The sequence below is a fragment of the Balaenoptera acutorostrata genome, chromosome 6 (genome assembly GCF_949987535.1).
Source record: "Balaenoptera acutorostrata chromosome 6, mBalAcu1.1, whole genome shotgun sequence".
NCBI lineage: Eukaryota > Metazoa > Chordata > Mammalia > Artiodactyla > Balaenopteridae > Balaenoptera > Balaenoptera acutorostrata.
This window is the reverse complement of record NC_080069.1, coordinates 111511120-111524984: the sequence shown is the minus strand read 5'-3', so window position 1 is coordinate 111524984 and position 13865 is coordinate 111511120. Positions and strand designations below refer to the sequence as shown.

Genomic DNA, 13865 nt, shown 5'->3' with positions numbered 1-13865 from the left:
TGCATACAGAGATGGTAAAACTCTTAAAAAGCTAAAGAATGATTAAAACTTAGTTGCTTCTGGGGCAAGAGAAAGGGTGCAGTTGAGGAGGGCCACTTAAGGGGCTTCAAATGTCTCACTAGTGGGTATCAAAGTTTTAAGTTTATTGTTCTTTAAATAACTCAAAGATGATTGTATTGTCTTTAAATTTGTCTACTTCTGTTTTTTTTTTAAATAAATTTATTTATTTTATTTATTTATTTTCGGCTGCTTTGGGTCTTTGTTGCTGTGCGTGGGCTTTCTTAAGTTGCAACGAGCCAGGGCTACTCTTCGTTGCGGTGCACGGGCTTCTCATTGCGGTGGCTTCTCTTGTTGAGGACCACAGGCTGTAGGCACGTGGGCTTCAGGAGTTGTGGCTCGTGGGCTCTAGAGCGCAGGCTCAATACTTGTGGCGCACGGGCTTAGTTGCTCTGCGGCATGTAGGGTCTTCCCGGACCTGGGCTTGAACCCATGTCCCCTGCATTGGCAGGCGGATTCTTAACCACTGCGCCACCAGGGGAGCCCTAAATTTGTCTACTTCTGAAAGAATATTTCATAATTTAAAAATGAAGACTGAAAAACTTTTGCAAAATTATATCAAAGTTGGTAGGGGGAAAAAGAAAGCTTTGCAAGGAAACTGGCTGTTATGGGGGCATTTGCAAATAGTGCTAGATACAGGTAGGAAACAAGAGCTCCTAAGTCTTGTAATTGTATTGAGACAGATCAGAAGCAATGTCTTATTTCTTTGGCAATTGTTTTAAAGTCTCATTCAACTGAGGAGATATTTAAATGACTGACGACTGAGCCAGGAGAAGATCAACATAAAAAGCTTCTAGGAGTTTTGCAAGTCTATAGAGATGGGCACATTAAATCCTTCTGAATTGCTTTCATTATGTACATAGAGGTAATCTGTAATATAGAAGAGAGAGAAAAAAACATTGTATTAGTAGGCAGAAGACCTAGGCTCTGATTCTGATTACTCTCTGGCTGTGTGACCTCGAAAACTGAGTCGTTCACATTGCTGATTTTCTAACAATTGGGGATGTTGACAATATTAGTATTTTACCATATATAGAGCTACTAATATTTGGAAGACACTTAAATATGTAAATTTATCCAATGATTACAATCTTTTGAAACAGGGCTTATTATTCTTATTTTTCAGATGTGGAAACTTAACTTGCCCAATAATCAAACAGCAAGAAAGTGACAAAACTGAAACTAATGAATGTCATATTGTAAGGACAAAATTAAGTAATGCGTAGATAAATATTGCTCTATGCACTTTATTTATAACCCCATAGTAGGAATTCAATAAATGTTAATATTGCCCCCCGACCACTCCACCCCCTACAGGTTCAGAACACAAAGGCTTAGTTAAGACTTGGGTATAAAGGACTTGGTTCTCAGTACTGTTGATATCAACATTTTGAGTTAAACAGGTTTCTGTTCGCTCATCTGGAAACTAAGCCACCACTTACGCTGTCATTTCTGTGAGAAAATGAGTTCTAAATTCTAAGCTCTACAAGTTAGTTTTTAGAACTCAGCGTGAAAACAAATTAAGTATTAATAATTGTCGTTTTACTAAGCAAACCTTTTACAATAGTTACAAAAGAATACAGATGTTAACATGTGAGAAGCATCATCTTTTCAAGAAGATGATACTGGGACTTCATGCTTTTTCTGTTTTCAAAATGACTTCTGAAATGCAGAAATCACTATCAAATAATGGAGTAATTGTGTGGGTCTGCGAATTCTTATGGCTATATTTCTTCCATTAAAAAAAAAAGTGAAGGAAATAAGAAATAACTTTCCTAGTTTAAGTTTGCCCTCCCAAGTTGTGGCTCTGGAAATATGATACTTTTATTTTTTTTACCATTAAGTTTTACTTCTGGCTTTTCAAATAAACTTTTAAATTTGATTTTGGTAAGACCAGCTATCAGAAAATATTTTTACACTTAGGCAATGCCCTTTTTGAGTATTAAGAATTTCTGTTCAAATATGAATTTCCTCTAAACATATTTTAGACTCGAAAAAACAAGGAATGTTTAGCATAATAGCCCAATGTTTTCAATAATGAAGCTATCTTCTTTTTTCCTCCAGAAAAGGAGCTTTGCTCATTGCATAGTGGTCTTTTCCATGATGGTAGAAAGACAGAGGAACACTAAATGCAAATAGTCTTTTGCCAAAATGTCTGATTATTGAGTTTCTTTCACAAAAAGGAGAAATTATTTTTTTCATTACCTTTACAAACCATGAGCCAAACATGAAATTAAGGATTGTTAATAACTTTTCATGTTGTTTATTTTCCCATGTACAAGCTTTTTCTGGTTAGAAAAACTTTTGCTAGCTGCCTTTTAATATTATTTTTAGTATATTGGGAAAGCTTGCAATCAGCAATTTTCTAATTTCAGACTCTGTTTTAACTAGTAGTTTAAGTCTCTTCCTAAACTAAATTGCTTTTAGTTATTAAAAGAGGCAGAAGAAGAAAATTGATACATTTAATTATCTCTCTTTTTCTGTTTCTTGTTTTTTCCATGTCAGAGTGCCAACATGTAAGCTGTCTGAGGAAGAAGGAAGGAAGAAAAGCAAGGCTTCTGAATAAATTAATTTCCCCTAATTAGAACTATACCTTTGTAGTTACTCTGTGACTGTTTGAATTAAAATTGATAACATTATATATAAAGGTATGCCATGCACATAATTTATACCTTGTACATCTTAGGAAGAAAATAGACAATGTTTTTGATAATGTAAAACATGTCAAGACATTTGGCAATTTAGAAAAAAGTTAAATCAATTAGCTAGTTGGTACAAAAGCATATCAGTTCTTGCTGGCTTTGGTCCCACCTAATGTAGGATTTTGCTGATTCTTTCCCTTCTCAATTTTTAAATTTTCTTTCCAAAAACTGTTTCTACCATGTGTTCATAATGTGCTCTCTTTTCCTAGCCACATTTTTGCTCCAAACTAGTAATTACCCCATAAATTCTTGCCATTTTTCTAGGTTTGTTAACAGAATTTTAAAAGTAAATAATCTTGTCTGTTTTTGCCTAGTAGAGATTCTAACTCATTCTCTTTACAATTCACAGAAAAAATTAAAGATCTAGGACCATTGTCATCATCTTCGTAGTTCTTTCATTTTTGAGTACTGATTATGTGCCAGACACTGTGCTAAGTACCCTGCATATGTGATCTTTAATCCTCACAAGGACTTTACAAAGTTTGGTATAATTATCTTCATTTTACAAATGAGAATACTGAGTCCAAGATAGAATAAGAACTTAGTCCCAGCTAGTTACTAGCAGAGCTGGAATTTGAACCAAGCTCTCTCTGTCTCCTCAGGCTATGAATTTTCCATAGACCCTGATACCTCCCTTCCTGTGTTCCACCCTTCCTACCCTAGTAAAATAATGGAAATTCTGAAGATTCTCCACCCACTCATCTTAAAACAGAACCTTTAAAATGATATTTTGGTTAGTACTTGTATGATATAAATATGTACAATATCTTGAGATGACACACCATTGAATTTCCTTTGAAAAACGAGTAACTTCATGTCAGAAAATACATTCTTTGTTTACATTTTAAGAGAGAAATTTTCAAGTGTTTAAACCTTGTAATAGTTGTTCACACCTGTGAGTGTGATAAATTCTATAACTAAGCACTGACACCATAAGAAAATCTGATAATTCTGTCTGGGATAATTTAAGAATGTATAATATATGTTTAGTTATACTTAGTGTAGCTTAGTTCCACAATGTTTGTGCTTCCTTTATAAATAATTCCATATTCTTCTTTCTGATATAATTATCCATACTTCATTAGTTCTTTACTAGCAACTAACTCATGTCTATAAAAAATGATGCCAGATGAGGAAATTCCATCTTAAATTCTTTGCTAGTTGATCTCAGTAGTATAGATTTCTGACTTTTCAAAATCCAGCTCTGTGCCCTTATTCTCCAGATATGAAGATGTGAGTCTTTGGTTCTTTCATTTTAGACCTATGGATAAGCACAAGTGGTCTGTTAACAGGCCTTTTTTTTCTTTTCTTTTTTTAAAAAATTTCATTGCATTTATATCATTGACCTTTGCTTCAAAAAGCATTCAACGGTCTTTAACAGAGGGAGACCATGAAAAGCGGTGTTGTAAAGGCTTTATTCTATAAAAGAAGTCACACAGGGAAAGCTTTATATTTGCTGAGTGATTTAATTCTTATACATGCAGAAATTGGCCATGGGCCATGAGTAACATGATGGAAAAGCACTACTAGTTGCAGGCTCACAACCAAACTTCCCCACTCCATTCTATATTTTTTTTAAAAGAGAGAAAAAACACCTCCTTTCTTGTTGTTTTAAAATCTACCCAGGAAAAGTGATGCATGGTATCTAGACTAGTCAACCACCTTATCAAGATTCATAAAGCCACTTTTTTTTTTTTTTAAATGAAGAACTAAGGAGCATATTCTCCAGGGAGAAAGATGCCTGCTTAAATCAGTCTTCCGAGTGTCTAGAGCAGAACTATGAAGAGAAAGGTCACTTATAGGAATAGCAACTACTTTGGGAACACTGGCTGTATTACGGTTATGAGATGTTATTAGGTGATTAGGTATTCCAAGGTAATACCTTTTTCTTATAGATGGTGGATTGGGCAGACACTGTCATTAAAAGTAACTGTTTATTCTTTTGTATACCAAATAACCTAATGTCTATAGAGAAATGGGGAGCAAGCATTTTTTTTTTTTAATTTTTATTTATTTAGGTGATCAGCGGGGTTGTTTTTTTTTGTTTTTTTTTTTAATTTATTTTTTACTTATTTATTATTTATGTTTGGTTGTGTTGGGTCGTCGTTTCTGTGCGAGGGCTTTCTCTAGTTGCGGCAAGCGGGGGCCACTCTTCATCGCGATGCGCGGGCCTCTCACCATCGCGGCCTCTCCTGCTGCGGAGCACAGGCTCCAGACGCGCAGGCTCAGTAGCTGTGGCTCACGGGCCCAGCCGCTCCGCGGCACGTGGGATCTTCCCGGACCAGGGCTCGAACCCGTGTCCCCTGCATTGGCAGGCAGACTGTCAACCACTGCGCCACCAGGGAAGCCCGCATTTTTTGATTAACATTTTTTCCAAAGCCTTGGAAATTGGCTAAGGCCAGTCTCCAAAAGGTACATTATATCGTTTATAATTTTCTGACAGTATAGTGAGACTTAAGTTGACTGATTCCTTCTTGTTGAGTCATAAGATAATCCTGAACTTCATATTTGACGAATACAGATTTACTTTGCTAGATCTTTAAATACCTTGGGGTATTCTGGTGTAAGACTGCGTATATGTATGCAGGTGGGCTTTTGGGGTTTTTTTCAGTTGTTTTCTTTTTTGCAAAGTTACTTGAGAGACTTGGAAACGTACATTTCTGTTGCATTTTTAAAGAGAATAATCATCTTCTATAGTATGATCGATACAAACTTTAATTAAGTTTTAACTAAACATCAAAATATCTGGGCTTGTGTCTCTGAGAACCTTGGACTTTGTTAGGCTGCAGTCTCTTCAAGCAGAAAGAACTCTCAGCTTTTGTTAAGGAAGACCTGAAACTTACTGGCAGTGAGAAAAGAGACTGGGATTTATTCTGGGCAAGGCAGAAACAGCTCACTGGGGTCAGAACCTAAATAAATGGTGAATTTTGGTGCTTGGAATCTACAGAATGAAGCTTGATACGCAAGTAGGTATCAGGTTATTTGGCAGTCAGATTTCCTGTACAAATATAGAGTTAAACTGAGGAAAGGGTCGGTAGCAGAGTGGGAAAGTCTGGCTTTGTATAAATAAACCTGCCTTTACTAGGTGTGGACAGTAACTTTAACCCTCTGAATTCCCTCAGGAGTAAAATGAGGGTTGTGACCGCCACCTTGTAGAGTTATTTTTAGGATTAGAGAGAATATATATTTATTGACATAGACCCTCAATAAATGATGACATTGTTTTTATCATCATCATCATCACTCCTGCTTTCAGATGCTTCCATTTTACATTTTCTGTAAAATTATTTGTAAGTCAAGAAATTACATAACCAAGTATATTAGGCAGCTTTAAGATAGAAATACAGAGTTTGATAGGTGACTTCTCAGGATATAAGGCTTTAAGATATGTTAAGTATTTATAATTTACATAAGCCTGGCTTTCTTTCCTTTCTGGAATGGTTTTGAGTTATGCCTTAAAAATATACCATGTAGAACTGTTTTTCTACTCCTTTTTGGCATACCCTGGGATATTGCAAAGAACCATGGTAAGTGGGAGAGAGAAGTAAACTTCAACTCTAGCTGCTCAAAATAGTTTTTTAGGATAGGAGGCAAAAGCCTCATTATTTAGCCCAGGGCATGCTGATAAACAGAGAGGCACATCTCAAATTAAAAAAATAATTCTTAGGTTTGTATGCTACAAGTAGAATACACACAGCTGAAAATTGCTTTACTTCCATTCTGCAAAGTTCAACCCAAAGTTCCAATAACTCAAATTTAGAACTTCTATTTTTATTACAGAAATAGGAATATGGGAAGCAGTAGGGGATTACTTTAACTGACATGTGTAAGAGCTGTGTAAGTATTAATAATTTTAGCTTAGTCTTCTGAACTAAAATGAACAACCCCATGGGGGCTCATTATTAGGAGCTCAGTCTCTAAAATAATTATATTGAAATGCAGTTCTACCTTATACTGTCTCCCATCCAATATGACTGGTGCCAAAATGTTACTGAGATGAAGTCTAAAAACTTGATGTCCAGAATGAGCATATAAAGAAAGGTTGAAAAAGAGAAAGTACTTTAGCTGTTTTGAGAACTCTAGTAATTAGTATAGTCTTTCATCTTTCTTTCTCCCTTCCAGTGCTTAACTCTAAAACTCAATTTGTGTATTGAGCATTTATTTATCAAGCATATATTAAGTGCCTACAGCAAACCAGGAACTATACTAGAATCTGAGCATACCAAGATGGCTAAGATATGGTCCCTGAACTCAGCAAACTTACCGAGTAAGATGTATGACATGAAAATAGTTAGAGTACACTATTCCTAGGCGCGTGCTAAATCTTGAAGATAACCTTTTAAAAAACTGCATGATATGGCCTTTGCCTAAGGTCTTTACCAATCTAACTAGAGAAACAAGAGTTACATATATGAAAGAATATAGAAAAGTCCATAATTAGGAATAAAATGTATGGTATAGAGTGTGTGATATCAGGAGGCCAAAAGATCTCTGTCGACCAGTCAGGGAAGAGTTTCATGGGAAAAGATGAGCCTGAAAGCAGGAAAAATTTTGAGAGGTGAAGAAGAGGAAAGATATTCTAAGAGGGGTGACTATAGAGTAAATAACAAGAGAAAATTTGAAAGAAAATTTGACCGAAATTGGTGATATATTGGATTTGAGGGAGTGATTGGAAGAGTATGGGGTAGAGAGAGAAGAGGTGAAAATTACAACAAAGATGTAAGTTTCACTGAATAGAGAGAGATGATGTCACTGATGTAATTGACACCTAAGAAAACAGGTTAATAGGAAGAGATGGGATACTAAATAAAATATTTTTCTTACTTTAGATTTTTAGTGTTCTTTTTGGGTTGACCATCTAGAATTTTTATATGGATTTAATTCAGAAGCCAATAGAGGTCCCCATTATAGTCATATTTACTTAGTTGTGAATTCCAGTTAATTATCAGAAATATTTTAATAAAGCATTGACCTAAAGTAGAAAATCATGTTGAGTTTCCAGCACATTCATTAAGGTCCTGGCCTTCATATTCTTCAGCCAAAAGCTAGATTGCATGAGGGCTGGGTGGTATTTCTTCTCCAGATTGGGCAGTGTGGGTGCTGAGGGAACTGTGGAATGATTCAGGAATGAGATGTAGCAGCAGTGCCAGTTCTATGCCCCAGTGCTGTTAGTAAATAAAGATTTTGAAGGACCAGGGACTTGTACTCTCCATGGTTCCTTTATCATCTATTATAAACTACCCAAGTGCAGAGGATTAAATTGTCAAAAATGATTAGTGTTAGTACTATGTTAATTGAATTAATATAGTCATGAAGCTGCTCAACTTCCAATTCAAAATAAAAATCACTCAGTACATCTAGTGAATAGAATCTAGTTGAAACTATTTCTACATTAAGATCATCTATGATGGGATGTTAGGCAACAAAACTTTCAAACTTATTTACTTTTGTTCATTGTCTTTGCTTTTATTTGCAGTTCTGGGAAATGTCAGTGCAAAGTGGGTGTCACCGGCTCTTCATGTGATAGATGCCAAGATGGATATTATGACTTTAATAAGAATGGCTGCTTGCCCTGCCAATGCAATAATCGGTCTGCCAGTTGTGATGCCCTCACAGGTACACACTTTCCTTACCTTTTTATATAATTAGTGCACTGTTCTTTTCACTTTGAAGTCCTTCATCTATGAGTTGATTCTCCCAAATAGTTTGTAAGGGTCTTTCTTTTCTAAGTAGGATGTAATAGGTCATAGCAAGCCAAACTCCTGCTACAACAACTTAAAAAAGATATATAAATTTCAAAAATCATATTGGTTGGAGATCCATGGAAGAAAGGAAAACTATATGCACTAAAATTCCAGACAGGGTATTCCTAAGTAAGCTGATGATCAACCAGCCTTTTTCCTTTCAAGGGACATTGCTGATTCTGGGCACAGACTAAGGAGCAGGCTTGGTCCAAGTAAAAGAATTCTTCTTGAGGAAAGAGATACAAGAAGAGCTTCTGGCAGTCATTTGGGGCTCGCATGATGAATTGGAAACTAGAGGAGCCCTAAACACAAGGCCAATTTTCCCACAGGACATAAGCTGACTGTGCAGGAGATGGAAGGCTGTTCCAAAAGGTAGAAAGAAATTTCTCAGTCTTGTGGTGCTTAGGAGACAAAATCTCTTTAGAAAGAGAGGACCTGCTACAACATACAACCATCTCTCTCTCAAGACCTTGCCAGATTCAAAGGTGTGTGGAGTGGGACTTAGGCTCACATTACTTAAGGGAAGTACTAATCTGTTGCAGTCTTTCAGAGCTGAGGAGACACATGCCTGCTAGGTTTTCAGTCAAAAGCCTTAGAGGGTCATGACCAAGAAGTAGTGATGAACCGTAGGTGAACTGATTCATACTAAAATTGCAGTCCATCCTCAACCTATCTCAATTTTTGATTGAATTGAGGTGATCCTCTCATTGTATCTGTCTAACAGAGGAAAGGGGAATCATCTGTGGTTCTTTGTACATTGTGTCTGGCAATCAAAACACTAGACAATGCTCAGGTAGGAAAATGTGACCAATAATAAAGAGAAAAACAATGGAAGCAGACCCACAGATGACCCAAGTGTTAGAGGTAGCATAAAATGACTTTAAAATAACTAAAATTAATATTTTAAGAAAATAGAGGAAAAAACAGACAAAATAGGTGAAAAGAGGCAAAATTTCAAGAGATTTGGAATCTATAAAAAATAATCAAAAGAATAATCTAGAACTGAAAAATATGTCTGAAATTAATACCTCATTGCATGGACTTAACAGCAGTATACAGTATATACTGTGAAGACAAGGTTATATACCATTGTATACAGTGAAGACAAGGTTAGTAGATTTAAATACAGCTCAATTTGAAATATCCACACTGCAGCATGGAGGAAAAGAATGCAATGTAAAGAACAGAGCAGGAAAGACATGTGGGAAATAGCCAAAAGGTCTCACATAAATGTTGTACTTGAAGGCTCAGAAAGAAAGGGGAGAGATATTGGGACAGAAGCAAATATCTAAAGAGATAATGTCCAAGAGTTTTCCAAATTAATGAAAGACATCAACCCACAGATTCAAACAGCTCAGCAAACCGTAGGCAGTATAAAAACAAAGAAGGGCTTCCCTGGTGGCGCAGTGGTTGAGAATCTGCCTGCCAATGCAGGGGACACGGGTTCGAGCCCTGGTCTGGGAAGATCCCACATGCTGTGGAGCGGCTGGGCCCGTGAGCCACAATTACTGAGCCTGCGTGTCTGCAGTCTGTGCCCTGCAATGAGAGGCCGCGATAATGAGAGGCCCGCGCACCGCGATGAAGAGTGGCCCCCACTTGCCGCAACTAGAGAAAGCCCTCGCACAGAAACGAAGACCCAATACAGCCATAAATAAATAAATAAATAATTTAAAAAAAAAAAACAAAAAAAACAAAGAAAACCACATCTAGGCAAACTTAGTTAAACTGTTTAAAACTAAAAACAATTAACTTTTCTGCTCTTCAGTTTTCCTGAGTGTAAGGATTAGAGATACTTCCTTGGAAATCTTTTTTTCCCCAACAAAAAAAATCACAACATACTAGTCTGACAAGTACAAGTGTTTTTATGAGACCAAGGTAGCAGAATATTTGAAAAGAAAGTACCCTGGAAAAATGTGTTGAAATCTTATTCTTCATTCTAATCCTGTAGTCTGTGGTGAAACAAATTGATTTAGAAGAAATTGTGTTTTTTTTTTTTTCAATTATGTGATCTGGTCCCTGCCTACTTGCCAGTTCTATTTTGTGCTATTCTTTTTCTTTACTGTTTGTGATCCAGTCATACTGGCTTCTACTCCTAACACGTGTTATGTTCCCCTGTCCCAAGATTCTCATACATGATCTTTCCTCTGCCTAGAATGGTCTTTCTAATATACCTGTACCCCCACCCCTGGCCCCTTTGCCTTATTAAACCATATCCTTCCTTCAGGCCTTCAGTTAAAAGTGACTTCATTAGAAAGCAGTTCATGCTCCAGGCTAAATGATAATTCCCAATTACACACTCTCATATACACTTGTATTTTTTTCATAGCACATATCACAGTTTGTAATTATATATTTATTTGTGATTATGAGTCATATATGGTTTATTCACTACATTGTAAGTTTCATACCAGTTTTGTTCACCATTTTATACAATATTTAGCAAAGATATTTGCACATAGTAAGTATTTGCTAAATTTTTGTTGAATAAATGAACAAATGAATGGAGAAACTTACAGAGCAAAGATGAGTTTCAATCCTACAGAACGACAGAAATGCTTCATCATGCTGAGTTGATTTAAATTGCTCCCTAGGTCGTTTATGGTACCAGGAAGCAGTCTACATTGCTGGTTCTCATTTCTAATTTTCCTTGCAGCAGCGAGGTAGCTTTCTTTAGTGTCACATAAATCCCAACCTGTTTTTGCTCAGGAGATAATTTAAGGCAAAAGAAATCCTTTTCATGGTTATGATTTCTAAAGCAGCTAGTAATAAGAAATAAATGGTTTCTCTGTTTGGAAATATAAAAAAAGTGGAATCTAATGTGAAAGAGTGCAAACACTTAATATAAAACTGCCAGCTTAATATAAAATCAGTCTTTCCTTTTGTCTCAAATTTTGAAAAGATTTTTTTCAACAGTGTTGTGATACGGTTGCCCTCTGGTGGCCACTTACTGTGTTTTTGCAGTTCTTATTTCCCCCACCCGCCTAGTCTTTATCTATACCTTGTGTTTTAGATTGAAGTAGATTTTTAAAGTAACCTTTTCATGATACAATATATTGAGAAAAATATTTTGGAAAGCAATATGTCTTAAAAATATTTCCCTGATCCAGTAATTCTGTTTCCAGGAATCAATTCTTAGGAAATAATTTGAAATTCATAAAAAGCTTTATGTTCAAAGATGCTCACTACAGTGGCAGTTATAATTCTAAAAAATAAGACAACTCTATTTGTAACAGCAGGGAATGAAGCAAATTATGTTATCTAGGCAATACATGATAAGAGCACAGAAAGTGAAATCTTGACTTACCTTGTACAAATTACTTAGCCTTGTTTTTTCACTTAGAAATTTGGGATTATAACAGTAACTGCCTAATGGGATGTTGTGAAGATTCAATGCAATATGTTTATACAGTGCCTGGCTAATTACAAGCAGTCAATAAATGGCAACTATTGTTATGTTGCCATGAAAATGTTTTAAAGAATGAAATATAACGACATGAGAGAGTGAAAGAAGCAGGGTATACAACGACATGTGCCATATGTCTAGACTATTTAAAAAGCAAAACCCAAACTTCTCTATATAAGGAGAGATGCAAGGAAAAGTATTCAAAATCTTAATAACAGCTTTCTTTGGGTGATTTTTATCTTGTTTCTATTCTCCTGTATTTTTCTAGATTTTCTTTATTGAACACAGACTTCCCTTAAAATGGAGGTGGGAGGGACTGTCATTTTTAAGCTAAAACTTTATGTTCACATAGAGTACTTCTTTTTAAGAATTTAAGGCGACTTTGTGTATTCATAGTGTCTCATGGTGAGTACCTTGACTGGTCAGTAGCTTGACTGAGTTGACCACTCCTTCATCCTTCATTCCTCAGTGACTTTCTTCACTTTAAGATATCACACTTTCCTGTTTTTTTTTTTTTTTCCCTCCTCAGTCAGCTCTGCTAGATCTTCTTCTTTTCACCTATAAGCACTGGAGTGCCTCAGAGGTTTGTTTGTCTTGACACATTTGTCTTCTGCATTTATACTCTCCCTAAATGATCTCATTCAGTCCCTTGGATTTAATTTAAATGCCATCTACAAATGAGCTAATTACCAGATTTACATTTCTCCCTTGATCTCTACACTCAAAGATCTAACAGTGCACTTGACATCTTCATTTGAATGCTCTAAGTCAGGGATCCCCAACCCCCCGGGCCGTGGACCGGTACCAGTCTGCCGCCCGTTAGGAACCAGGCTGCACAGCAGGAGGTGAGCGGCGGACGAGCAAGTGAAGCTTCGTCTGCCGCTCCCCATCGCTCCCCGTCGCTCACATTACCGCCTGAACCATCCCCCCACCCCCCCACCCCCGTCCATGGCAAAATTGTCTTCCATGAAACCAGTCCCTGGTGCCAAAAGGTTGGGGACCGCTGCTCTAAGTGGCAAGGTAGCCTTAACACATCCAAAACAACTCCTCATTTTACTATATAAGCTAAGCCCGCTTTACTCCTAGTGTTCTAGTGTCCTTCACTTTGGTGACTGGCACCATAGGAGTCACATTTGCTTCTTTTCCTTACTGCAGATCCAGTCCGTCAGCAAGTTCTGTCAGCCTGACATTCAACATGACCTTCTTTGCTATCATCCTTGTCTAAGCAGCTGTCATCTCTCTGAACTACTTTGACACGCTCTCATCTGACCATTCTGCCTTCTCTCTTGTCCTCTCATCCTCTGAACCCCACCCCACCACAGTCCAGTCTCACATAACAACCAGCGTGATCTTTTAAAAATGTAAAACCAAATCATGTCGTTCCCATGCTCAGACCCTCCAAAGTCTTCCTTTCCCTCTTGGAATAAAATTCAAACTTCCTTCCATGACTACATTTTTTTGGCCTCTGCCTTTCTCTCTGACCTTATCTTCTGTTACCCTCTCCCTTGTTTGCTTAGGCTGGCCTTCTTTCTGTTTAACAGGTTGAAGTTTGTCTTCTGTTGCATAGAGAAGATTAGGCATTTCTTTTTATAACAAAGTACCTTGCTGCATTTCTGACAGGTTTATATGTGAATTAGAGGTAATGAAATAAATAAGGAAAAGGCTTTTTACAGGTGGCAATTTATGCTTTCAAAGCTTTGTCACTGAATTTGGTTGGAAAAGAACCCTACATTCTTTTCTTTGACCAGTTATTTTCTTGGTTACCACCACCAGATTTTTTTGATGCTTAGCCAAGGAGCATGAGATCATCTTCAGGAAACACTTATTCTTTTTTTTTTGGATTTGCTCCTTTGGCCATCTTTCAGCAAAGAAAATGTGAATTTTAAGGCAGTATTGTTATATTTGGGAGGTTCCAGGCAGAGCATAATGAACAAAGTTACACTTCGCCTAATTTTTATA

At 36.7% G+C, this 13865-nt stretch overlaps 1 protein-coding gene and 1 long non-coding RNA gene across 2 annotated transcripts in view; one reads left to right on the top strand and one right to left on the bottom strand.

Annotated features, from left to right (window-relative positions):
• The window catches only part of LOC130708469 (uncharacterized), a 43466-nt gene that overhangs the window by 3895 nt on the left and 25706 nt on the right, over positions 1–13865 (bottom strand). The window lies entirely within an intron of this gene.
• The window catches only part of MEGF9 (multiple EGF like domains 9), an 85574-nt gene that overhangs the window by 60738 nt on the left and 10971 nt on the right, over positions 1–13865 (top strand). The window contains exon 3 of the mRNA XM_057548992.1: positions 8236–8375. Within this exon, the coding sequence (XP_057404975.1) occupies positions 8236–8375 (140 nt within the window). The remainder of the gene's footprint in view (positions 1–8235; positions 8376–13865) is intronic.